The sequence below is a fragment of the Myiozetetes cayanensis genome, unplaced genomic scaffold (assembly GCF_022539395.1).
Source record: "Myiozetetes cayanensis isolate MyiCay16 unplaced genomic scaffold, myiCay2020 scf31, whole genome shotgun sequence".
Taxonomy (NCBI): domain Eukaryota; kingdom Metazoa; phylum Chordata; class Aves; order Passeriformes; family Tyrannidae; genus Myiozetetes; species Myiozetetes cayanensis.
In genome coordinates, this window is record NW_026087533.1 from 337,228 (window position 1) to 365,045 (window position 27,818).

General features: G+C 40.3%; 1 protein-coding gene across 4 annotated transcripts; it reads right to left on the bottom strand.

Annotated features, from left to right (window-relative positions):
• Window positions 1–2,271: 2,271 nt before the first annotated feature.
• On the bottom strand, window positions 2,272–27,665 carry HNRNPR (heterogeneous nuclear ribonucleoprotein R). Of its 4 annotated transcripts, none has more exons than XM_050326188.1 (11): window positions 27,536–27,665; window positions 21,333–21,498; window positions 18,912–19,030; window positions 18,397–18,504; window positions 17,692–17,805; window positions 10,127–10,303; window positions 7,919–8,054; window positions 6,671–6,876; window positions 5,865–6,014; window positions 3,718–3,839; window positions 2,272–3,541 (listed from the first exon to the last, which is right to left on the bottom strand). In XM_050326188.1, the coding sequence occupies exons 1-11, from the start codon at window positions 27,608–27,610 to the stop codon at window positions 2,929–2,931; spliced, it is 1,986 nt and encodes a 661-aa protein (XP_050182145.1). In that variant the 5' UTR covers window positions 27,611–27,665; the 3' UTR covers window positions 2,272–2,928. The 4 variants fall into 4 exon arrangements, with proteins under 4 accessions (XP_050182145.1, XP_050182144.1, XP_050182146.1 ...); XM_050326187.1 differs by having other exon boundaries at window positions 21,333–21,501; window positions 27,536–27,651; XM_050326189.1 differs by lacking the exon at window positions 27,536–27,665 and adding an exon at window positions 22,669–22,688.
• Window positions 27,666–27,818: the final 153 nt, after the last annotated feature.

The window sequence follows — 27,818 nt, forward strand, 5'->3', positions numbered from 1 at the left end:
TAAATGAGTGATCAAATGATTATTAAAATCCCATTTCATGGCTCCTCCTCCAGTGCCAGCAGGACACTCCTAAAAGCCGAATATTGGTGTGCAAGTTGAAATCCATTTTCAACATACTAGAAAGGATTTTTGTTAAGATATACTGAAGAAACAATCACAACAGATGCACAAGAGTAATTTTTTTTTTTTTTTTTTTTTAACTATATATCAAAATTGTGCTGAGAAATTCTTCCCTGGAGTCAGGCATGGTAGTTTTCCACTGAGCTACAGTATCTTTGCTCTGTAATTTTGTCAATAATTTCATTAAGTTCTTCAAGTTCAGCACACACCATTACTTGAGTAAGCTGTAGCACGCGTTATCTTTAAGGATTCATTAAAGTATTGCTGCAAACCTAAATGGTGAATTTGAGTAGCCATAAACCATGAAAATCAAAGAATTTGGTGAATCTTCTAAATATAAACTTTTACTGACTTTAATTCTTATAATTTTCAACTATAAAAATGCTTAGCTCACTGCTCATATTTAACAAAACTATTAGTATAAACAGTGACCTGGGCCATTATACAAGAAGTAAATATACAAGATGCAGCTTTACAGTTCTCAAGGAAGACAATTTTACATTTTTGTTTTTCAGCTGGTTTGTAAGCACTGTAACTGAAGTGTGTTGCTTCCTCCCCACTCCCCCCACAGCACGTAGTGGCACCTCATCTCTCCTGGGCTAACATGTGCAGTACAGAACACTACCCCTCTTCCAGGCTGGAGGGTACTTTAAACGGGATTCCAATTAAGCTCCCTTGTACTAGATCCCCTTTACAATGAATGCTGAAAATTACTGGGACTACAGGGTTCTACTCAGCAGCACAACAGCTGTTTAACTACCAGAAAGTCATACTGATAGGGCAGCAAAACTTTGTGTTAAAATAAAATTGTAACGCCTGAAGTGCAGGCAATAGCACTCTGAGTTCACTGCTCAGGTAGGGAACAGAGAGGACAGGATTTGGCCCTCAAAAAACAAACAAAAAAAACCCCAGCAACATACTAGTTACTGATTTTTTTAAAAGCCCTTTTAAGTTATTTATGACTAATTCTATTAAGTGGAAGAGCCTGACACAGGGGCAAACCCTTTTTTGAGAAGCAGAGAGACATCTTTGATTAAGGTCAGAACTCAAACCCTGCAATCCCATTCCAGATCCACAGCAGTGTGGGGAGGCTCTTACTGGGTACACTCTGATCTAACACACTTGAGACACCAGACAGGAATAGAAGACAAAGGGAGGAGTATGACCACTGAAGTTTAACTTCCTCAATAGTCTGTGTTTGGAATGCTGTAAATCAGGTACGAGCAATGTATTGGATTTGGATATTTAGAGGTCCAGCAATAGTTTTCTTTAGAGAAAGTACAAATCCGTTTGTTTCTCTCTTTTCTTGAGAAGCAAATGTTCTTCATTGGGGTACAGAATGGCTTAGATGCAACACAAGAGTAATGTATGACTTGCCAGTTAAAATTGACATCTGGGAATGTCCAAGACAAGGGTCAAAGCAACACAATATAATGTAGCTAGCAATGCCCCCAAAAGATACTTTTTTTAAAAAAAAACAGCCTTTATTAGAAGGCAGGAGAATTCTAAGGCAAATTGTTCATCATGGCAGAACATCAAATTAAAATGTCAAGACAGAAATAAGCAGAATCTGAAGAGTATGTTTGTGTTATCCATAGCAAGAAGTTAGTTTACTGTGCCACAGCACCCAAGTCGTAATTCTCATTCCTAGTCAAAGGTTATTTTAAATTAGATTAAGATGCTTGAGATCAAAATCGTTTGCCTGTGTGTTTGTACGCTGAATTATATACAGTAAGGCTGGATCCTACCAGAACCGCCTCCACAGGGACTCCACAGGACATAATCAAAGGAATAAAATTAACACCATTGTAGGCTCTGCTTCCTTCTCCACGATACATTAGAAGATTAGGTTTAAATTGGATCTCTGTGAATGCTTAGATACAATTCAACACTTTTAAAAAGGAAAAAAAGTTTCAAAATTAGATGCTGATAAATTATTGAACAGCAATTAAACAAAGAGTGCCTTTTGGGCTGTCTGCATTTTCTCCTAGTTTTCAGTCTGATGTCCACAGTGCTATATGTTGGAAAGCACAGGAAATTTTGCATGAATTTGATCACTCACATAGGCAGTTATACTTTGAAAACAATGTTTTTCACAAGAATTACCAATGAAATAATGTTTTAGGACACAATTGAATTTGAAATAGGTAATGTTTTGAATAGATTTTTGAGTTTTATTGAAATCTTACATGAACAAGAAATTGGAAATACAATCACATCAAGGAACAAATTGCCACGGCTTTGACGTTTTAAGCCAAACAAATTTTGTAGGGCAGATTTTCAAAAAGGTGTGAAGTTATAACAATTTAAAAACACAGTTAACCTACTTCTAGGAATGCAAAACATACAATCATGTTATTTTCAATACAAGAAAACTTAATTTGTTGTAATTTCTTAAAACTACTAAGACAAAGCACTAGCTTTTACTTTTATGTACAGCATACTCCTATGTAGTCTATCCCAAATCCAAAAAAAAAAAACTGTCCAAAACCAGAGGTTCTGCAAAATCATGATTGAACAGTGTGCCATTCCTGCTTTTAAACTGCTAAAATGAAGCCTAAAATGATAAAAGCACTGAAACCCCATATGGAGTTCAGGAATTCTGCAAGCCCAGTAATGTCCAAGTGCGTTTATGAAAAAAGAAAACTAAGAGACTCGAGTATATACACAATAGAGTGATTCTTCAGCCCAATACAAATGGCAGCCAATCGCTACTGAAGGATGAAACATTAAGCCAATTTTGTTTTGAAGGATGTAGAGCTATAGCCAATTCTATGTTTCCAATATTCTCAATCCCTCCTCACTTGTCTACTTCCACTGTTGCCCATAAGTATCCTGATAAAATTCCTGGTTGTCATTATTGTAACCATAGTTACCGGCATAGTCACCACCTTGCTGGAGCGGCTGCTGAGCGATGGGTTGGGAGCCCCAGTTCTGCTGGTTGTTGGTCTGGCGGCGCTTGGAATCGGGCTGGTTGTACCCGTCTGCCTTTCTCTTGCCTCCTACGTTGCCCCCACGGTTGCCCCTGGCTCCGCGAGCACCGCGTCCTCTCTGCTGCTGGGCCGGACCCCCTCTCCCCCCCCTGGCTCCTCTTGGCGGTCCCATGGGTGCCCCCCTCTGTGAGTAGCCAGCTCTACCTCTTGGTGGTGGTGCTCCCCGCCCCCTAGGTGGTGGAGGGGCACCTCTCCCACCCCTTCCTCCTCCTCCTCTTCCTCTTATAGCATAGCCATCATCATAGCCGTAATAGGGATCTTCGTAGCCACCACGGTAGTCATGATAGTCATAACCATAGTAATCATCGTAATAATCTTCATAGCCATAGTAATCTGGGGGATAGCCATATCCACCTCTCCCTCCACGGCCTCTGCCTCTAATAGGAGGTGGCATGCGAGGTGGAGGGTAGTAATAATAGTCTTCGTACCTAGTAAGAGAAAGAAACACACAGTTATTTATCTCCAAAAGCCTCCCAAGTATACACTTGCCCCTTTTGATAAGACACAACACAGAGAAAAGTTAAGCCAATTCCTTCTAAACCAGCCCATGTTTTACAGCAGGATTTCCTTTGCAGTGTTACCACAGTGCAGGGGTGACACTCACGCAGTGCTCCGGGAGGCCTGTCTGGCAGCCTGGCGTTCTTTCCTTTTCTTATCCGGTGGCTTTGCTAACACTATTTCAATTTCTTCCCCTTCTATTTCTTTCCCATTCATTTCATTCATAGCCTGTACAAAAACAGAAGAGAAATAACTAAAAATTTGTTTCCATTCAAAATGAAACTAAAACTTACTGAAATCAGAGGGTTGGGCTTGTCCAAGCTGAGCTGTTGCCATGTGCTTTGCTTCTGTGCTGCACAAACAGAATGCTACACATCACTCTCTTACGTCTCAATTACAGTGAAGTAGTATTTTTTAAAAAATGCTCTCTCTTCAGGTCATAAGGTAAAAAAATTGGATTAAAACGTATTAAACATAATTTTAAAGAAGTCAGACATAACACCATCACTTATTATTCTTATATCCCCTCGAAACCTCAAAATACACAAGTTCTCACTACTCACACTGATGCATTCAGTGTACTTGAAAGCCTGGTGGAGCACATGCACACAAGAGAAAGGATTATTGCATTTGGGATTCCCAGTTAGCTGAGTGTGAGTGAAGTGCCTCTGAGAAAATCCAGTATTTCTGAGGACACGTACTTGAGGGTGGGGAAAAAAAAAAATTACTGAAACTCAGTGTTCTCATCAAGCGAGCCACACATCCTCCAGAATATTAATGTGCGATTTTTAACTGTCAAATGCACCCACAAAGAGAACTTAATACATAGAGACAAAGTACAATTAGGACTACACCCCCCAATTCCTCACCTGGAGTTATCTGCTTTGCATGAAACATTTCTGGTTAATCATATTAGCATTAATGAAGACTTTTTATGTTTTTACAGCTACATGCCTCAAAAACTTTGAAATCATGGCAATTAATTTCCAAGAAGGTGAAAATCAGTAGGTAATGGAACCAGTGAGCCAATTCCACGCATGCCACACAAAAATACCTTAACATCTCATTCAAAAACAAAACACACCCATGCACACAAAAATATCTCACAAAATTCATAAACCAATTGAGTGGCCATGAAGCAAGCAGTCACGTAGGGCAAGTGTGGTAGTTTCCAGCTTGTCTCAGAGCAGATGAGCATTAGTGATGTATCTGATCTATCTTATCTGCTACAGGTTTCTGCTTGCTGAAATCTAACAGAGTATTTAGCAGAAAGGTGTCGTGGGAAGGGGCTGGAGAGTGTTTATAGATACTACAAAAACCCAGAGCTGTTGATGACTTACCCCTTCTGTCAACAATTTCTTGTCCTCACTTGGACGCGACCTAAACCTATTCAAGCCAACTTCAACTTCACTAAATACAAGTGACGTTCATCCTAAAGCCAAACTCTAAAACCTAATCTCGTGGGTAGGAGAACTGCAAGCAATTAAATGGTTTTAAAATTATTAATAAGATCAAGTACAGAGCCTTTGAACTGTCCCTGTAGCCACATACACCACATACAATATACCTGCTTCACGACCCCCAGGGGCAAAACATGCTTCCTCCCCTCCTTCCTCCCTCCAGAAACTATGGATTTAAAAACCAGATGCAGTCATTTCTATAGAATTCAGTACCCTGAAGTACAGACACCAGATTTTAACAACCTTCTCAGCAGCTCGTGAACACAAAGAGAACCTTGAAGCTTACAGGAATGACCTTCGGTGTTTAACAAGTCCTTAAGAAACGTTATCGGGCATTATGGGAGTGCCAGCACCATTCTCCTCCACTTCACAAGGTATTTTTTCATTACCTTGCAATTTTTGATACTTGTGTCACTCCAAAGCTATTCACAGCCTTTAAATAGGGGTCTTCAAGAGACAACTGATACCTTCTGCCAGTGCTTCCTCAGAAAAATTGTCTAGGTTGATCTTTTTATTTTCCTCTTCTCTAGACTCTCCTGCATTGCTCTACACCTCTTTTCCAGTCTACTTGTTAACTTGCTACAGTTTTGTCCTTTCAAGTTTCACATCCTCCTAGCTACTGAAATCACAGGAACAAAATTATTAGCGTTAAAATTCTCACAATGGGAACTTTATTAAGTGGGCTCTACAATTTGTCTTATTGAGGTATTTACTGTAAGGAAATTTCTTAAAAACCATTTGTACAAAAGAAACTGCTTACATCAACTTAGCTAGGAAAGAATAATCAACCCACCTTCACTGCTGCACCTCTGTCCTCAAAATGAACAAAAGCATAATCCTTCAACTTCTTTACTCTTTCCAGCTTTCCAAATTCAGAAAAGGATTTCTCAAGAATTTCTTCTGTCACAGTAGTGGCCAAGTTTCTTACAAATAAAACTTTAACCTGGTGAAAAAATGAGAACAAAAGCTGTAATCTTTAAAAGTCGAACCTCAAAGGAAACTACCAACTAGCAAGATATTATTCCCTTCCTTGTTGCATGGAGAAATTTGAGTATTAACTCTGTACCTGTTTTACCAAAGTGCCTTGTAGTTACCTGTATGAAGTTTCTACAACTTCTCTCCTTCCACTATTCCCTTCCATGACCAGAAGAATACCCCACTTTGATTTTCTGCTTCTGGGATGCTACAAATCCCAGTAAAATTTTAGTAACAGACTCAAGGACAGTAGAAGAGTTACCCCAAAACACTAGGATAAAGAGCACATCATTCCCCACACTGAACTTCACCTTCTTCTCATTCTGGACAATAGTTTTATGCAATACCCACCTGGCATTCATTAAAGCCAGAGCAGATAATGCACAGGCTCATGTGTCAATCCAGCACGATAAGCCTGCACACCACTAGTTTAGATGTTAACAGCATGTTCCCAGTGTCTTCCCATGGCAACTCAGCCACAGTGTGCACAGCTTATGCTGTGCCCTCTTAGCACCTTTTGTGCCTCAAATCTCACATTGCTCAGCTGGAACAAATCTTCATCACTATGGCACAAAGAAATAATCCTCCCAAAACACAAGAGCATCCCATGAAGTCTTTACTTACCTTTGCCATGACTTCTGGATCAGGTTCCTCTACTGGATCAGCCCATTCCACTGTCACAACATTTCCCCAGACTTTTACTTTCCCACTCATCAGGCGTCGGCGAGCCTGTGCTGCTGACTTGTGATCCTCATACTCCAAGAAGCAGAATCCTCGATTCTTCTTTTTATCATCAGGTTGATGATATAAGATTACATCCACCAAACCCTCTGAAAAACAGGTCTTTAGTACTGAGCTTTGAAAGGAAAGAAAAAAGTCTAGTCTACCCAAAAAATGCCTTCTTTTGTGTTTTGTAATTAATTTGATTTTAGCACCTGAAAACACAAGAAAAGCAAAATGAACAAGAGAAATCCATCCAATTTACCCAGAAACAGGTCACCTAGCAGGTGAAGTTCTCCAGAACAAACCTCACATTTAGGCCCTGCAAAACATCCACCTAAGCAGTTCACACAGTGTAGGTTTTCTGTACTTTGTTTTACCATTTTTACATCTTTGAAAAGCAGCCAGTACTAACACATGGCCTCTCCCCTGCCTCCCGGGGAACCTGGAGGGAATTTCTTCCACATCTCTCCAAAAAGAAGAGAAAGAAGTAAATGAATATTCACCTTCTATTTTCACCACTTCCCTGAAGTACTAATAAACTACAATCCTAAAAAAGAAGCAGGAGGTTAAAACTCTCCTACAGGAACAAGAGCAAGTGACTCAATCTCTTATCTAAAGCAGAAGCACCCCTGCAGTGATGAGCTGATTTCTTCCTACTTGTTGCACATAGTGGGGAACAATGCTGAAAAACTGGGACAAAGTTAGGCTGTCATATTCCCTCTAAACAGATTCAGTGTTCCCTCCTCCCCCCATCACTGCTCAGCAATGCATTTGTTTCAGGTTTCCCAAAAAACTTCTCAGTGTTGACAGCAGAACCTCCTGTAGACCCAGTAACAGGAAGCTGTTGAAGAACAGGTAATGGAACCAAGACCTTCATTTTTTCTGAGTTCATTTCCATCTCACATTGTAAACTTACAACATCATTCACTTAACCATCAGTTACACAAACATGATTCCCTTTACATAAGATATATTTCATAAGATATATTATTTACATAAGAAACCAAACTTGAAATTTTACACAAAACCAACTTGGAATCCAGCTTGGAAAGAGTTTAAATACCTGAACACATCTGTCAAAGAACTAGACCAACAAAACAGAGACTGAATGGTATTCTGAGAACACATGGAAAACTCATTAAGTCTTACCTGTGACTTTACCAAACTCTTCCAATATGTTTTCCTTAGTCTTGTTCTTTGGAATTGACCCAACAAATAACCTGTTGTTTGCCACAGAGATGCATACTCCAAGGTGCTTTCCCGGACGGATTTCGTAGTTGTCACACTGAAAAAAGAAGAAGCCATTAATTTGCTTTATCCACAATACTATGCATGAAAATATCCCCAGATCATAAAATCAGGTATTTTCTTCATCTTTTGCTACTTTTATACATAGCACGTTGAATCGGCATTGCAGGAAAATTACTAGAACAGCTGTTTTTGTGTCAGCATTCACTTGGAAGAACAGTGCCAAGTTCAGGATTTCCCAAACGTCAGAAGTTCTGCTGAATGGAAAGCTACAAAAAACAACTGATGTAAAAGGAAAACATGTAACATACACAAATTGCATGGGGCAAATTCATTCACCTACTGTTTATTTCAGACTTGAAAGATTTTTCTAGACAACTGGTGACTACTTCCTATGCTGGGAGCCACTGTCATTGCTGCTGTTATCAATAAGCAAATACACAGCGTTATAGACACTGCGAGTTCTTCCTCCTTCCTTGGATAACTCTGAACATTGTGAGCATATTTGCAGAGATAATCAAATTCTAAATCAGCATGTCACCTCCTTTCCCTCCATAACCCCAACAGTAGGCATTTTTCTGACCTTGTACATGCTAGGATTAGAAAACTTTACCATCAAGTTTTAAAACTTTTCATTTAAAAAAATGTAGCCCACTGCTTCATGCTTGTAATCCACAGCTGGATTACCCTGAATACCAAGACTCCCAATAGGTCTTTCAAGGTACAAGAGTTCAACCTTTAAAAAAAAATATTTAAGATAGATATCATCTTTGTTTTACACAGAATTTTCAAACAGAGCAGAAGAGGATGCATGTTTGATCATAAGCCAGCTCCTGAAAATCTCACCCAATTCTTTAAAAGCAGGTTTCCAGCCATTCTAGCCCTAGCTGAAATGAAGCCCTACAGATGACAGAAATACCTTCAAGAACCTTCTTCATATTCCAGAGGAACTAAACCATTGTTAACACTGGCACATCTCTCGCTACAACTCCCATCGCTTTAGTGTCTTCCCCTTCATCTCTCTCAATCAGCAAATATTTAAAGCAACCATTGTGAGCACCTTCAACTTGGTCAAAAGAAGAAAGAAGTTGCAAAACAATTTTTCCTTCATAAATGACAGTAACTCATATCCACTGACTCCAAACACTGAAACCCAGAAGCAATTACTTGCAAAAACATATTTTGTGCATCTCCTTCAGAAAACATCCAAGCAGGTTCTAGAAAGAAAAAAACCAGCCTAAGCAGGGACAAGCAATCCCTAGTCCCTAACATAACAACTGCAACTATTTTTAAATACATTCAAATATCTGAAGGAACAAATGCTGCCACATTTAAAGTAATGAAGTCCTTACAACACAACAGAATTGCTTTAAGTTTCTCCGGGTTTCAGGTTTCCCTGCTCCCAATACCTTAACTAAGGCATTTAGATTTTACCTGTCTTCTTCATGCAGGATCAGCCGAATTCTGCTAAGGCAAGTAAGATTAAGCATTTCATCTGTTTTGGTTCAAAGTACACACAGTATTCCACAGCCATATCCAAAACCTTGGGAGATGCACACTGATCTGCCCAGTTCTACTCCCTTCTCCCAGGCCGAGGCAAGGCCCCAGCCAGACCAGGGTCTCTCCCTTGAACTCCCTCAGGATTGCTCCATGTCCTTTCCAAGCTGCACAGCTGCAGGCAAGCCAGGCTTCCACACAGAACAGATGCAAACTGCCACAGGCAAGAACAAGAGGCCACTGGCACCACCAAAGGAACAGAGACCTCCTTTATGGCAGCAACAGCTAAACAAGGCAGGCCCAATTAGCTTGTTACAGTAAATGGTGATGAAACTTAGAACTTGAACACAGTCAATCTTAAAGGATATATTTTCCAGCTGGAATCAAGTACACTCTTACCATAATTACCCAAGTGTTCTGGCAGGCTGCAGCAGATAACAGTCCTAAATACCTGTATATACTAAATGAAATCAGGAGGCAATTTTTTAGAGAGCAAAATTGAGTTTGTCAATGGATGCTTTAAAGAAACGCTTCAAAGACTTCATTACCTAAGAGGCTACCAACATGTTTGCTGTTACTTTGTCTTGACCTGTCTGAAAGGAGGTTACTCACCAGTTTGACTGCTTCCTGTGCTGCATCTTTACTACAAAAAGTAATAAAAGCGTAACCTCTGTTTTGACCAGAAAGAGGATCCATCATGAGGCGCAGATCCCAAATTGGACCAGCTTTCTCAAAGAGTGGTACCAATTCATCTTCATAAAGGTCTCGGGGAATCTTACCAACAAAAACCTAAAAAGGAAGAGGACACTTGAAATAAAGCGTTTTCAGAAACCCAAACTTATTTTTACTACTTAAAAGTTCCTGGGAAAGGAAGAGCACTGCAGCACCAACCAGCACAGCAGCAACACCACAGGCAGCACAGCAGCCACTGTTACTGGATGGCCCAAGGCTTCTCACCCTCCCCTTGCTCGTACAAAGTTTTACATACAGAAAGCACCAGTTTGTTATTTATATTAAAGAGGTTGTGAATTTCCACTACTGAAGAGGTAAATGGTTCTTACCTGGTTTTAATTTTGGCAGTTGAAAACTAAGACCTTACAGCCTATCTAGCTGAGCATCCTATGTTAAAGCAGGCCAAGCACTTCCTTGCTCTTGCAGTATTCTCAAATCACTCTGTAACTTAATCTTCCTCAGAAAGCTAGAGACAGAAAAATAAATCTACAAAAATCCCTTTATTTGCCTAATGCACATTATCCACTTTGTATATATACTGTAATCTTGTTTCTTGTCTCTATTTGTTTCAGCTTCCACCGATTGAATGTTTAATATTTGTTTGAGAAAATCTGGAGTTCTTGTGATTTTGTTTCTTACAATAAACTTGGGTTAAGTTTTGTTAAGGAGTTTAATCTCTTCAGCTGAGGTCTCCCTAGAAAGAGCCCCTCAGGCTGTTTAATGACTGCAGCTCTCCTCTGAATTCTCAAAACCTCTGAGTCGCTAATACAAGGAAAACATTCCAAACACCCAGTAAGATCGAATTCTATTTATTTTAACTTCAAATATTTTTTGTAGTTAAAAAAAAAAAAAAGGCATGAGTCAACCTTTTCCTTCTCAGTGAGGCAGATCTGGCACTAAGGGCACTGCAGAATTTCAGAAGTAGAGACACTCAGCATGCCCATGTAAGCACCAATGTAACAAGCCCATGAGGAGAACATGACTTTGATTTGAAAAACACGGAACACAAATTTTCCTCCAAAGGAAAGACAGAACTTTCAGATGTTTCTTTATGTTATACAGATACTCCCAGAATTCCATTTCCAGAACATTTCTTTCATTTAGCTTAGCCTCTTTCAGGTCAGTATGAATGCTGACTGAACTTTATTTATTAGTTATTGGGGGGGAGCAGAACTGATTTATCAGAGTAAGTGAAAATTTAATGGCAGACCCACCAGGTTTTCCCCACCATCTTCCTAGAAAGCTTAAGATATTCCTCAAGACGAGTATTTCCATTGTCATTACTTCTAGAACACTTAGTTACAAAATTCATGTTTTAAAGACAAAACCTGATACCATCATGGAGACATGCAACACAGGAACTCCAATGTGCTCCTGTCAGTGAAAGTGTAAGCTGAACTCTCTACAAACTGTAAGTGGTTTTAAGAAGTCCAAATTACATTCCTGTGTTCAGATGCCACTGCTTCCAGCACAGACCGAAGGTGACACGCCAAAACAGAAGACTTGAGGGAAACAATCTTAATCCAAAGTTTATTTTGCCGATGAGTTACCAAAGATTTACCATCCTGAAAGCTTCTGTATCCTACTATCTCTGCAGTCTCTTTGGCTCACTCATTTTTCCACAAGACTGTTACTAGAGCTCAGTTCAGGAAATATACTCTAGGAGTCAGTATGAGAAACAGAATTAAGGCTTTAATTTGAATACATACATGTCTGACCTACATCCCAGAGTAACTTCCACTTATAATGTAAGAACCAGGTAACTATGGGAGAAATTCCCATTTAGAGGAATTTGCTTTGAGCCTGGATACTTAATATGTTAATGAACTACAAGAACAATACTAAACACGACAAACAGCAGGTGAACATCTTGCACAGGTCAGAAGAAACATCTGCAGCAGCTTTTTTTCAGATACTGATAAGCTCGAATAAAATTGCTGAAATACCAAAGAACGTAAGTATCAGATGTCATGTTTCATTTTTTAGTCCCACATGAGCATACTGTGGAAAAACTTTGGAAACAGGTATATTATCAGTGAAACAATAAAAGATCTTGGCTCAGTAGGATGTAACTGCATGTATTCTGGGGTTTTGTTGTAATCACTGACCATGAGACTGACTTCTTCCATGTTTGCTTCCTAAAGGACCTGCAGAAAGTACTCCATTTTACTTCTTCCTTATTACCATTTTAGATGATTGAATTTTTCTTAGTTAAGGCTTTTCATAATTAATTTCAGTTTCCTGAACAATTTTACAGAGCATTATTTAGGGGTGCAATCCACTTTGCACTCAAGATGATGCATTCTTCAGTTATTTCAACAACTGAGCCTCATCTGTTGTCACTGCAAGTGAACAGAAGTGAACTGCAGCATTGCAAGAGATTCTTCAAAACCTCTCCCCTGTTAACAGTCTTCTTCCTATGCTTTACAGTCAATTTTCCCTGTATGTCAGATTTAACTGCTAATTAATATAGGCTGCACAACTGCTTCATCTCATCCAAATCTACAATCTTCATTTTTAAAAAAATAACCAAAGTGGACAAGAATTCTGGCACGGTGCACAAACTCTGTCATTCTTCCAGTATAGAAGCAACATCCCATTTGTTTACTAAACCCAGCTTTGTCCACCTCAACTCCTGCTGACTTTATTATACCACTGCCTCTGAGTTAGTTATTACAGTATATGATTCCTCCCACTCCAGTTATGGATAAAGCAGCTTAAATTGCCCCATTTTCCATAACATTTTCCAGACTACAAGTTAGCCTCAAAACCCTTCCTTCACTTTTTGTTACAAATTCTGACCCTGTGTCCACAGAGCAGCAAATGCAATAAGGAAGTTCACAGGGCTAAAATTTTGCATTTTTTTATGACATTCAAAGATGTTTATCACACATCTATCCAGAAAATCTCCACCCTGAAAAGGACATGTAGGAACTCCTCCACTTTAGACAATCTGTACTCTTCCACAGATGTGCTAAGCTTGCACATCATCTTAGCACATTGTGGGCAAATAATCTACTTACAGAATTTTCAAGTTCTTCTTTCACATCACTGAAAAACACTGAAATGGAAGTCTCTCAAAACTTTAGAACTTCCTTTATCTGGAGATCCCTCCATAAACTGAAACCAACCCAGTAATCAGGACAGATGAAGTCAATTATTTTTTTCATGTTAGTTGTACTGTGCTAATTTTGGCAAGTACTTTCCCCCATCCCTACTGCTGTGGGGTAAAGGGTTGGTATTGCACAGTTACCAGTGAAGCCTCCTGTTCTTCAAATTGGGTCTTAAATGTTATTATATTCACTTACACCAGAAGGTGAAGGACAGAAATCAAGTACATCAGTCACCTCCTTCATTTTTGGTTGTAAACAGTCTTGACAGGCCATCTGCATATCCCCCTCCCCCTTCTCTAAATTAAAGAGAAAGAAAAATTTCACACATATATATAGAGTAGGCTGCCCAGGGAGATGGTGGAGTCACCACCACTGGACATTCAATGCTCTGGACTAGCTGACAAGGTGGTGTTTGGTCATGGGTTTATTTGATCTCAGAGGTCTTTTCCAACCTTAATGACTCTGTGAAATCAGGATCTGTCAATTTTCCTGAATTTAACAAGTAAAAGCTCCTCAGTCAGTAAACTGAGGATCAGGAGTGAAAAATACTGTATTTTAACCTGCTTGGCAAATACCACTCAAGCTCAATAGACACTGCCCATGAACTCAGACAGTGCTTACGTCCCAGCACTATCCAACTGGAACTTGCAGTGCTTGTCCTGACCGCATGAAAGCTCCATCATCCCTGACCAGTAGTGGACTTACCACCAAAACTCCTCTTTGCTGCAAGTCACAGAATTTAATAAAGCACTTGTAACACTGTCTCCCGCTATCTTGTCTGTACTAATTTCAAAAGTTACTGAAATGGCTCTGTAGATGTTACTATCTATGCCTCCTCCAGTGCTGCTGAACAACTGGCTTATTTCAAATCACAGTAGGACTATTTCACATAGTTTTGTATAAGAAATCGAATTCAGGAATACAAAAAAATTCCTTTTTCAGCACTACTTGCATACACACTTTAGTGAAATGATTGTCCTGGTTTTGGCTGGGATAGAGTTCATTTTTCCTCAGTAACTGGTACAGGACTGTGTTTTGGATTCAGTAGAGAATAATGTTTATGACATGATAATATTTTGATTGTTGCTGAGTAGTGTTTACCCTAAATAAGGACTTTTCCTGTCTCTCATGCTCTGCCAGTGAGGAAGGGCACCAAAAAAAAATGCTGGGAAGGAGCATGGCAGGCCAGCTGACCTGAGCTGGCCAGAGGGATATTCCACACCCCAAGTACCTGCCCAGTACAGAAACTGCTGGGGCAGCTGCTCCCAAGCAGGGGTCGATCATGGCATGGGGACAGGCTTGGCATCACCCAGTGGGTGCTGAGCAACTGTACTGTGAGTCACTTGCTTTTCTTGAGTTTTTCTTCTCTCCCTCTCTCTTCCTTTATTACTGTTATTATTGCTATTCTATTTTACTTTGTTTCAATCGTTAACTATTCCTATCTCAACCCATGACGTCTATTTTTTTTCCCCAGTTCTCCTCCCCACTCCACAGGGTGAGGGGAAGTGAGCAAGCAGCTGTGTGGTGCTTGGTTGCCAGCTGAGGTTAAAGACAACTCTGATAAACTACAATTAGCATACAGCATGGAGACCTAAGCAGAGCTTGAGAAGTTATGTGAATCAGCTATTCTCTTTCTGTTCAAGGACTCATTCTAATTTTTTAACACCATCACTAAGTTAATTTTCCTTCAGGGAAAATGAGCGTTCCCTTTAGAAATCATCCTGTGATGCTTCTAAGCATCTTCTTGACAATAACCACAAGAGCTTCAGCATCTCAAAGGATGCAAAACTAATCTATAAACTGAAAGATATTCAAGAGGTGGACTGTTTTCTTAAATCTAATTTGGTGGTTTATAGAAGAGTCTCCAAAACACACACAACAGTGTGAGAGTACTCAAAGTGTTTAGCAATAAACTACAAAACCACTTGCTTGAAGAATAGGTAAGTGTTTAAGCAAAATGAAGCACGGCAAAAGCCCCTCAGGATAAGCAGTTATTAATGTTTTGCAGATGCAAATGACAAAGTAAGTGTAAGGAGAGAACGAAATACCCAAATAACTGTTTGCATTCTCATCAATAAGCACACCAAACAGGTCTCCAAGTATCAACATCATGTGACCTCACTAAAGCAAAACACTTTACAGCGAAGCATCAAGTCCTTCAGTAAAACAAACACTCAATATTACTATCAAATCCTATTGCCATCATTTTCTTCTCCAAAAGCTTCTGCACAGCTGTAACTTTGTCTTTATTACAGAATCTTCCAAAACATTCCAAAAAGGTCCAGTTGCTCTTGAAGCTCACCCACTTGAAAAAATACACGGGACTGCTTCACCCACCTAATCCTTTCAGTAAAGTGCTCACTGTGCCAGTCTGGTAATGTCCAACATGCTGAACACTGAGAAGATTATTTATCAGTAATCAATGCAGCTTTACTGCACAATGTTCAACTACATCTTGAGAGCTAAAGCTACAATTAACATGTAATGAATTCAACTTTATATTTTAAAAAGACAAATTAGTTGGTGCACAAATATTAACAGTAGAAAGACCTGATGCACGTTGAGGGGAGAAAAGTCTATCTAGTACATTTCTTCAAATCAGTAATAGTATTTGGGTATACTCAAAAATCAGAAGTTTGCCATTACTGACATCAGTGACTGCTCTGGCATCAACATATCTGAGCAGGCACAAGCTACGAGAGCTTCAGTATTATTTAAATAAGTTTCAGACACCAAGAATGCATTGTCACAATCCAAAGTGATACTGTTTTGGGTTTTTTTAATTTTTTATCTCTAACATTAGAAAAGAAGTATATACACTCCTGTATAACCAGAAGTGCTGAAAACAAAAGAGAAGTGGTTGTCAAAAGGAAAAAAAAAAAAAAAGGAAAAACCCACCCACCTCGTTGGGGGGGGGGAAAGCACCCACAATTATCTCATCACTTGTTTGCAAACATGCTCTGCCTACCACCAGATCCCTGTTTTAATCGATTACTATGCCTTAGAGCTCAACAGCAAGAACTAAAGCCTACATTTCACACAATTTCAGTAATTTCCTAAATTTATATTTAATAAGTTTCATAAATTTCACCGGTTTCAGCATCTCAGCCTGTCAAGCCAAACCACATGTCTAGGTCAGTAAGGAGCCTGTAAATCCCACTAAATGCCAGCAGTAGTCATTTGGTGGAGGTCTCATTTCTGTAATTAGCTGGCTGGGGTTGGCTACAGCTTCTAATGCTGATTCACAGAGAAGCATTTCTGTTCTTCCAGGAGTTTCCACAAGTTACCCGTTCTAGCTTCAGGAAACTCAGGAGTATAAAACACACTCTTCATAGCATAAAAGTACAGCCAACTTTACAGCTTTCCTGTAGCTTCCTAAAGAGCCAAACCATCACAGGACAAGACACTTCAGAGCTGTACTTAAGGATTTCAGTCACAAATAAAAGCGTTGGAAGGGATCTACAACAATCAGTCCAGTGCCTGCCCACTTCAGGGCTGCCCAAAAGCTGAAGTGTGTTATTAAGGGCACTGTCCAAGTGTCTCCCAAACCCTGACAGGCCTGGGGCTCTGAGCAGCCTTCAGCCTGCTCAGTGTCCGACCAATCTTTCGGTAAAGAGATGCTTCCTTGCGTCACTGAGCCCTGGTGCAATTAAACGACACTTTATACATCACACAATCACTCAGGCAACACCACCAAGTTGGTGAACAACTTCTAAGTCACATTCTAAAAGCAGAAATTAAAAAAAACAAACGAACAACCAAAACACTCATGCCACATGGCCTCTTTTTAGTGTGGTAGTTTCACTATCCATCCATGCAATCCTCAAGGATGTTTTCATATAGGTTGAAACAAAAGCAAATAAACAAATCCTTAATTACTAATAATCTAAGTTGTCCTCTTCAAAACTTTTGAGTATCTTTATACAATACCTGAGTCTTTCATTTTTAGCACACTGCATAAAAGCAAAGTAGCATTGCTTAAATTCAAATTCTTGTAAATAAAGGTAGACAGCTCTGAGTCACACGTTTACTGAACCACAGACCACAAGCTTTAGGACGAACCATGAAGTCTGACAACTTAATGATCTATTTTACCTTATAAGAAATTTTGCATAGCCTTTCCTAATATATTCCACCTGCTTTTTTTTCCCCCACTTTAAACTGTTTTCCTTTTATAGAATACTGAGGAGTAAGAAAGACTGATTTAGACACATACAGAAGAATGCTTTCCTCTACAATACATTAAACTTGTAATACAGTTTCACTTATTTCCTATTTATAGGTTTGCACAAACATACAAAACAACCATCAGATTAGTCTGTGTATACCAACCTCTGTTCCAATGCCAGGCTGAACACCAGAATATACAGTATCTGGAGGAGGGCCTCCATATTTCCTCTGTCCTGTAGTTACATCCAAAGTGTAACCAGTCCTCTCTAGCAAAGCCTGAAAAAAAAAAAAAAAGAGACTAGTTACAGGGGAGAGGGCAGTGGGTTAAAATAAAGGTATATAGGGAGACAGAACCTACAAAAAACCCTGTTATTTTGTGGGTTTACAAAAACATCATAAACAACAACATTTGTTTCATGCTATGAGGTCACAGGAAAGAACTTGCTTGTCTTTTCCCTTATTTTCCATTTTCTGTGTAGCAACCCAAGAACTCCAGAACACTGGGGAATTATTGTTGCCCACTCTGTACTCAGGTCTCAGCAAAACAGAAGCCTTTCCTAATATATAATACCTTGTTCTTGTTGAAGTGCTCACCCAGGCTCAACGTACTGTATTTCATATAAAAGGACAACTAAGACAGTTCTTAAATAGATAAGGATATTTTGGCAATTGTGTGATCAGAAAGACCTGCACTTCCAACAAGCACTCTCTCTAGAATCTCTATCACACATAAATTTCTTCGAAGCCAAGTGTCAATATACTTATCCAAGTGGTATTGATGCTTTTTAAGTACATCCAAAATTTCTCCAGTCTGTGTACAGATATTTATCAGGTAGTACAGAATAACCAGTATCTTCTAAGTGTTACCTTAATCTTTGCTTCATCTGGTCCCTTCGTTGATTCCTGTACTTTGCTGCCTTGTTTCTCTCTTTGCCTGTAGGTCTTCATAACTCCACATAAAAATGCACTTTTGTTCTGCAGATACAATTTACAAAACAATTCAATACTGTGTATAACAAGCCCTGGGAATCCAGTGAATTTTATACTCCACACCATGAGGCATTTCAAGCCAATGCAATAAATCAAATGCCAAAAGAATCATTTAGGAAAATCTAACAATTAATTGAATAAACTTGTCAGATTGGAAAAGTCTTCATTTTAAGCCATTTTCTCAATTGCACGCTCATTTTTATGATCTGGGAGCTTTTGCTTCGCGCTCAAACACCAACACATTTAAGGCAATTTTTAACACACTGGTGATTTGGGTTTGAAATATAAGAATACAGCAACATCAGTGAATTTCTAAATTACAGCTCTCCTGCCAGTAGTGCCAGAACACCACTTATACTTATGTGCTCACACTCCTGGAGCTCTCACCTTACCTGTACATGCGACAGGTCACTTTCTTTAAACTGCTGTAATACAGAGAGGGCTCCTTCTTCATTAAATTCCCTAAGAGCATCAATTGCTCTTTCATCAAGATCGACATAAGCTACCAACCCTAAAAGTTAAAGATAAAGAAGTTACAGATTTCTATTGAAGGTCATACAAACTAAAAACTATGCAGTTTGCTTTTAAAGTCAAAAAGTTACATTCCATAGCAACAAGAGTTATACATTTAATTACATATTCCTACAAAAGTATATGAAAGAACATGAGTACAACAATGAAAAAAAAGTTAAATTAAAATGTATATACCTAAGCACTAGCTGATGTGCAAGATTATACCCTGTGTCAAACAGTTTTCTAACATTCAGGAATGCAATCTGCTGCATAAAAGCAGTATTACACACCAGGGTCTGAAACAATGAACTTGGGCTCACTTCTAATAATTTGAATTTTGTTTATTTGTCTTTCATTTTAAATTTCACACATCCTTCTCTCAAACTGAGCTGTTCTAGAATAAGCTGAACCGTCAACATTACAAGAACCCTACTGTATGGGAAAGAGGAGCTACCTAACTGATGATCAGATACTTAGGAAGCTGTACCCCACAAAACATTAGGAAGCAAAACAGTTTGTTCACTCTCTCCTCCAACTTCAAAAAAGCAGGAATCAGTGGACTCCATGCAAATATTAAACATTGTTTGGGGGATTTTTAACTCATTGTGTTGCTCTGTGCGGTTCCAAGAGCCAGAATTCAAAAAGGTATTATTTTGATCCCTGCTATGTACCCAAAAAGGCTAATGTTAATTTTACAGGTACAGACTCCCCCAAGAAACATTGGACCAGTTCTGAAGTATGTTTTTCTTTTTAAGGATCTTTACAGGTTGTTTTTTTCCTTTTGTAATGCACTTGCATAAGCTGTGGAGTGTGAGAAACATATTTTAAGATTTGTACTTTTTAAATGATACATCCAAATTTAGGACAGACACCAAAAACTCCACACACTTTGCAACAGCTTGATCTCTAAAATGCACAGATTATTTCACTGCTACTTGATTTCAAAAACGCACAGTAGTGCCAAGCCCAAGGACTACATTTCAGAAGTGATCCTGCATATTGGAAGGCACCTGTATCTTTCATTGAAGTCCTCAGCAGATTAAAAATCCCTAAATTCAATCCCAAATTTAGCTTGGGTGTCAAAAGTAGTTTACTTCACTGACAAACCCCTGCAAAATGCAAACATCTTCCGTGGTATTAATGAAGTGTGAATAAATGTTTTCAGGTTACTCATGCAGTGCAATTGTACTTGGTAATCAGGTTCTGGGCTAAAAAGCTTTGAAATTCCTTAAGAATTCCCCACACAACCTAACTGCAACACATGTTAGAGCCCCACGAGTTCCTTTGCCCAGGTCTTTACCCTTCTCTCACACCATCAAGTGCACCTCCTTGTGACCCACGGGTGGAAAGTGCATCTCTACAGCCAATAAAAGCTGGTAAAGGCTCGATGAAAGCTCACTGTGAATGACTTCCAAAAGACATCACCCACGTGAGCCAGAGTATCACACTGAGGGTTGATAAGGTCTTGGTTTTGAACTGCCTTCATTTAATCAGAGGAATTTTAACTCTTTTCAACAAAAACTGACATCTTGCCACCAAGGCATTCAAGATAAGCACATAGAGCAGTTCTACTGCTTCTTGTAAATCTGTTCACAGAACACACTCTAAAGAGGAAAAGAAAACCTCTGTTATAGGACAAAATAATAGGGTGGTTATAAAAACAAAATAGAAAAACCTCTGTATATGAAGAAACCTCTCTAGAAGTTGCAGAGACCACCTGCTACTAGCAAGGTATTACTCGACTTGCTAGATAGCTTAGTCCTCAACTTTGTTAAAAAGCAGTTAGTGTCAAGCTGAACATTTCAGTGTAATAACCAACATGGATTAAACTGTCCACTCAGAACGAGAGAACAAAAAATCCACAGGCAGACTCAATTCAAATGTAGTCCCAGGCAAGACAAGCTAGTTGCTTCCCTCACTAAGTCACCTATCCAGCCTTTGAGTGTTTTAGAACCACTGTGAGCAGTTGACAGTAGATAAGTAAAAGCAAAATGATGATTCAGATTGAAGAAAAAAAAATATGTACAGTTTAGTATGCGCAAACACACATCTTCATTTGGAAACTCTAAGGAACTAGTGCTCTGTGCCTACAGCAACTAGGATATCACATACAGCTCTAAAGATGTGTCAAGTAATTATCAATGTCAAACCCAATTTGCCTTTAGGGAAGTCAAAGTAGCAAAACATTCAGAGCTACACAGATCAAAAACAATGAATTTTTAAACCTTAATCTATAAAAATTTGAAAATGGTATGCCCTCACTTTCATAACCAATCAGAAACAAGAAATGCATATTATACCTGTCTGAAATATTTCATCAAGTCTCTCTGCCACCTTCTGTGGGAGGCCTGCCTCTATCAGTGTCTTGTAGTGTTCTGTGTGAGTTACACTGGAAGTATCCATTGGTTCTTCCTCTTCTTTTAACTGTACCGCATTACCATTCACCTGATTAGCCATTTTATTATGCTGCTGGAAAAAATTCAGGAGCTATATTACAATAAGCCAGAAATAACTAGTTTGTAGGACAATGCATGATTTATCTAAACTAATTTGTATACATGCTGCAAATCACCTGTATCAAAAGTTTTATTGAATACTTTTTGGATGCAGCTGATCTAAGTTTCAAAAGAAAGTACAACCCTTAGTATTGTGGAAAATGTACATGGAAGAATTTACATAACTTTTAAAAAATGTACTTCATGTACATGACGATGTCTAAACTTCATCTGCCGATTGTCATTTGCTGGTTACCATAGCAGCTGGAAGGCAGGGGGACATGGTAATAACAACCTTCAGCAAAGACTCACAAGAGCTACTGCTATTCCATTTCCCATTCCTCTACTTTTAAAACAATTGTTTAAAATGTAATGAACACATAACCCTGCAGGGTAGCTCAAGATATAAAAATGTCAACACTTGTTTGCTTCTTTCCACTTTCTTGGCTTGTTGCCATGTCTTCCTTCAAACCCAACACGTTGCACAAGACTACCACCCGGTGCTGGCAGAACTCGAGGACAGAAACAGGAAAATTGCACTCTAAAGCACATTGTCATTTGAAGCTGCAACACAACAGTTTCCATGCTTTCAGATTCCCTCAAATTCAAGCTCTACAAATCAGTCCAGCTACTTTTTAAATAACATATACCTTATTGGTTTAAAAGGAAGCCATGACTGCAGCATCTTCAGTTCTTATATTAAAAGACTTACTTTCAGAATTAACAAACTGATTCCAAATAAGTGCACCAAAAAATGCACAATTATCTTCTCAGACAATTCCAGTGCGCTTTGCCCAATTCATTAAAAACAGTTTCAATTTCTCAATTAGCCAGCCAGCTGATATTTAGTGCTCTCAAATAAAAAGGCTGACAAGAGACAATTCAACTACCCAGCAGAGAACATCAGGATGATCAGCTGTTCGGGTCAGAAATGAAACAAGCCTCAGGCTTTAAATGACAGGGCAGAAGTCAATGAGCAGAAGCAAATGATAACCAGGTAGACAATGCAGCATGGTTGGAGCGATGTAATTACCTACTGGGAAACAGGTATGAAGATGATTCAAGAACAGGTTTTTTAAAAAACGCTGAAGCCTCAAGCTATTTACTATGCTACAAAACAAGTCTCAAAGCATAACCACACCTCTAGCAGTTCCTTGTATACCCAACCCTTCCAGACTACAGCTCATGAGCCTGTTGCAAGACAGCCTTATGAAGATTTGCAAGCTAGACCTAGGAAAAAAAAAAAAAACACCAATAATTTTTCTTCAGAGAGTAATGATTTTACTAAAGTTGTCTTAACCTGAAGGCAAATTTTACAGATGTAACGCAGCCTCACACTGTTTCTGTCAGATGCCACTTCTTTTAAGCCACTAGTGAGCAAAAGAAAGGAAGTCTTCCATCACTACATAGTGTATATATATATATGCTCACACACATATTCTGTTCCTTGACAAAGAGAAATTGCTTTCTACCCAATTCAACTCACTTAAAAGCAACTCTGACTGTAGTCTAATTACAGAAGAAAAAAACATGCTACCCAAACCCTACAATAACACTTATCTACCCATACAGGTATTAACTCTCAAAACACTAACAAACATCGACCTTCTACAGGTTACAAACATCACAGAAAGCAAAACTCAGCTCTGTGCCTGCTTGTTAGAGAGTCTCAGCAAGATCTCAAATTTGAAATAGTGCAGGGCAGAGGGGGCTTAGTTACATCAAAAATGCTTTGGGTACAGTAACATTCTCAGCCCCTCTTCTCAAAAACCCACAGGTTGAGACACACAAAGAGGATACACAGAGAGGGGTATTTTTGTGTTCACCTTTTTACTGCCTTTTATAAGATCAGTTATTTACACAATAATTGTCTTCTCTGTACACAAAAAAAAAAAAAAACCCACACAACAGAAGAACTGAGAGGCTCTGGCAATACATAAATACAGAAAAATTATTGGAAACAATTGCAAGGACCTTCTGAACTACAATGGCTTATGGTGATGCCCATGGACAGTTTTTTGTGAACCCAGAGTAGCTTTCAGGTGTCACATACCCAAAAGATTAACACTTTTCTCAGCGTTGCCTATAACTGAACAAAGGGTTGACAAGCTCTTGTGTGTCCAGGCAGAAACACCTCCTCTGGAGTTCTGACAGGTGAGATTCACAGCCTAACACCAGGAGAAGGTATCTGCCTTCATCACAAACATACACCAGTGTGGGGAACATCTAACCCCTAAAAAGCAAAATACTACACAGCACTACAGCTCAAAGGCTCTTTGACAATGTCAGTTAAGACTCTGCATCTTAATTCACTGGCTGTATGGTTTATTTTCACTGAAGAATTAGTGTCCTCATAAAGAACTAAAATCAAAAACAATGCACATTCAGTTTGGGTGTTCAAATTTTAACTATTTCCTGTCACACGAACTTAATTTAAAAGGTTTTCTTAGAGAAATTTACTGTGGAAATTGTTAAGGCCTTCAGGGTGCGAGAGCATCCAGAAGAAATAGATTTCTTTTCACAGTTATAGCAACAGATTCCTTAATGGCTTTGTAAGCTCGGCCTGAAATCCGAGATTAAACTGACTTTTCTTCCTTGAAGATTACCAACAAGTAAAATTACATCTCTTAAAATACTGAATCTGCACTCTGTGTTCAGCAGATATATGTGGGTGAAAGTCATAGCTGAGAAAGGCTGTGTAGCTCCCCCTCTAAATAACATGAGCTAGATTTAGCTGACAAGAAAAATATTTTTAATTTTTTAATTTAATTGTATCAGTAAGTAAAACTCCCAAGGATTTCAGTACCATTTTTGTTCTCCTCTAAAGAACAACGCTAAAAGCATTGTACAGCACCAGAGGAGCGCTGTGTGTGTCTGCATGCGCGGGGTGCCCACGTGACCCGGCGGGACAGCCCAGACACACAGAGCAGCACGGGCTTCTCATCTGCTCTAGGGCAAACATCCACTACAGGGGAAGACTGGCTCACCGGAAAACATTTCAAGGGGGGATTGGAAGTCAAGAATTACGTGTATTAGTATGTGTGGGATACGTGTTTGTTTTTAAAACATGCAGAAATGCATGAGTTTAAAACAGTGTACACAAAACCACGCCTACCAAATGAGCAGAGGTAATACAAATTGGGGACAACTTTACACAGGCAAGGAGAATTCCCTCTGGTGCCTGAGGGGTTACCTAGCTTTACCACCTCCCAGCTGTGCCCACAGGAAAGGGGTTTGTTTCAAGCTTCACAATGTTTCCAACAATGCTCTCCTGAAGACCATAAATACTTCATGATATACAACATGTTTTAAGCCATTCACTGTCTTTCACTCAGAATTCCTGCATCTCGAGAGAGTCATTTACAAAATGCCTAGTCCTCTTTTTAAGCCCTCATATGACAAGCAGGAAGTTAAAACTACAGGTACTTCCAGTGTTTCATAACTCACATGGCTCAAATAGTTTTTTCCTGGAACACAAAAAAAAAAAAAAACAAACACAGACCTGAGCCTGATAGCATTTGGCATCTTGAAAAGAGAAACCTGATCTCAGCCTCAATCTGACAATCACTGCTTAAACAGCCATGATGTTACTATTCCCTGTATCTTATACCATGCCTCTAACAGAGGTTGCCACCTACAGACTATCTAAGTATAACTCCATCCAATTAATTATAAATTCAATCTAGTTAACTCAAAACATGCTTAGTAACAGCTGAAATGAGCAGGAAAGGCAATTTCTGGCAAAAGGACAATACCTCAAACTACCATGACCAACTTCGCAGTGATTATACACCAATACTGTTTTCAGCCTCCTGCTGAAAACTTTTAGTTTCACACAGGAACTGAACTTGTGCTCAGGTGCAGAGGAAATCAATTAATTCATACACAAAAACTCTGCATCGAAGTCGTTCTGCTTGCTTATGTTACTGCTCCTTCTATCCAACACCCTATCTGTGTCAAGTAGTGAAGTTATACCACATTAAAAACAACACTGAAGGAAGTTTGGGGGGCATTTGTTAGTTTTTGTTGTTTAAATTGACAAGAAAACAAGCATCATCCCTATACTTATGCCTCACACTTCAGAACGTTCTTGTCAAAACAGGAAGATAAAAACACGAGTGGGGGGAAGAAAAGAGTTCACATTTAAAGACTGAACTGGGGATTTATTAACACCTCACCCATTAACAAACACTTCTATACACAAAGGGATGTACAAAAGGGCAGACCTTTTTATTTTGTACATGATAGCCATTTGTTTCATACCATAGCTTATTCAATCACAGAAAGTACATTTTAATAATTTAATTATGCTTTAATAAACATTTCTTAGAATGAATGACAAGAAAACTTATTTAGTAAGTTATTGCAGGCTGAAGACCTTTACAACATTAGCCAGGGTTCCTCACTATCTCTGCCAAAACACCGCTGGCACCTCCAGCACAGAGTTCTCAGCCTTCCTCACTCCACAGCCCCATGCAATGAAAATATCCCAGAACCTCTGGCGTGATGCTAAGCAAGAGACCAGCACAGCCCTCAGAGAAACTGAAATTCTGCTTCAATACCCACATAGCTGTCTCTGGAGATGACTTCAGCACAGCAAGTCAGCAAGATGCCCATCAGTGCCATTAAAACACAACACTGATCACATCCTCCTCCTACACAGCTCCTATGTTTTGCTAACCTGAAACATAAAATCTGTGCATGCTCATTTCTCTCTGGAACTGGCCATTCATATCTCATCAGGTTGTTTGAGTTGTACTGAACAACACTTAACAAAAATGAGCTTTGTTTTGAAGAATTTATCCTCGAAGAAGTTTGCAGATCTCTGCCCAAGAAAGCAGGGAGCACTGGGGGTTTCTGACAAAACTAAGAACTTGAGTCTTAGCGGGAGGCTCAAGTATTATTTCAACAGTGTTCACTCCTAGACAGAAAAACTGAGAGATAAGGAGATATGAAGTACTCATGGGAAATACAATTTCTAGAATGCAGAATTATCAAGCAGACACTGCTCGTTTGCAACCACCACGGTTTGCATAGGTTAAAAAACTCTACACTGTGAGATGCAGAATTCTGGTTCTATTACCTTTACTTCTAGGAGTTAAAAAAAAAAAATCGGTGTTAAAGTGTAATCTCGAAGAAAAAAAAAACAAAACAAAACAAAAAACCAAACCACCAGCTTCATGAGCATTAACGCCCCTTGCAGCAGGAAGTGCTGGCGGGATCCTTTAGTGCCCTACCCATGGGAAAGGGAACCCAACAGAGTGTTTCATAAAGAGTAGTCCAGCATAGCTTGTGTACTAAAGTAGGTAAGCACGTTCAAATACGGACAGGTAAGAACGCTGCTCAGACCCAGTAACTAGAGTCTCTACTAATTTTAATAACGATGTATTTAAGCAAGATTTTCAAGGTTTACTAAAGGCCTTAGGTAAAACCTAATTTAAGAGAAACAATGTCTTAAAACAAAATTCTGGAGAATTCCTGTTACGAGCATTTGTCAAGCGTTATTCTCCGGCCGAAGCGCAGACCCGAGCGCTGCGGGTGGTGCCGCCCGTCCCTCCCTGCAGCGGCTCTATCTCATCATGCGCTGTCTCGGAGCGGAGGACGCGCTGCGACAGCGACGCGCTCGCTGCTGGGAGCGCTGCCGGGAGCGCTCCGGGTCCCCGCGGGCCGAGCACAGCCCGGAGCGCCCGCGCAGGGCCCCGACCCGCCGAGGCGCGGCCCGGCCCGGCCCGGCCGCCCGTCACATGCACCCCTGCCCCGCACGGCGGGGCGGAGCGGGCCGCCCACCCCCCCGGCCCGCCCCCAGCCCCTCCCCGGCGCCGCTCCTCCCGCGCCCGCGCCCGGCCCGCGGAGCGGCCCCCGCCCCGCTCCGCCGGCGCCCCGGGCCCACACCGCCCGCGCCGGGCCTGCCTGCGGCCCGCGCCGTCCGCCCCGCTGCGGGGCCCGCGCGGGAGCGCCCGGCGCGAACGCGGAGCGCCCCCGGCCCGCGGGGCGGCCCCGGCACTCACCGAAGCGGGGCCGGCGCGGCGCAGCTCGGGCCCAAGCAGCGACGGCAAATGGCGCGCGCTCCTCCTTCTCCTCATGGACGGCGGCGCGACCCCGGCAGCACGCGGGGTTTCCCGGAACTGTTTCCAGGGACCGCCGCCTCGCCCACTCAGGAGCTGGCGCTGCGGACGGGCGGCCGGCAGCGCCAATGGGGTGCGGGGGGCGGGACGCGCGCGGCCTCCCGCCGGCCAATGAGGAGGCGGCGCCGTAACCAATGGCGCGGCGCCTTCCCCGGCGCGCCGGCAG

What these genes read in the sequence shown, in the direction of transcription:
- HNRNPR (XM_050326187.1), bottom strand. Translation starts at nt 27,610, where the DNA reads ATGAGGAGAAGGAGGAGCGCGCGCCATTTGCCGTCGCTGCTTGGGCCC. An exon ending in AGAGTTTGGTAAAGTCACAG is followed by an intron (nt 6,877 to 7,918) that starts GTAAGACTTAAT and finishes CCTGTTTTTCAG; the next exon opens with AGGGTTTGGTGGATGTAATC. An exon ending in ATCCAGAAGTCATGGCAAAG is followed by an intron (nt 6,015 to 6,670) that starts GTAAGTAAAGAC and finishes TTTTTTCACCAG; the next exon opens with GTTAAAGTTTTATTTGTAAG.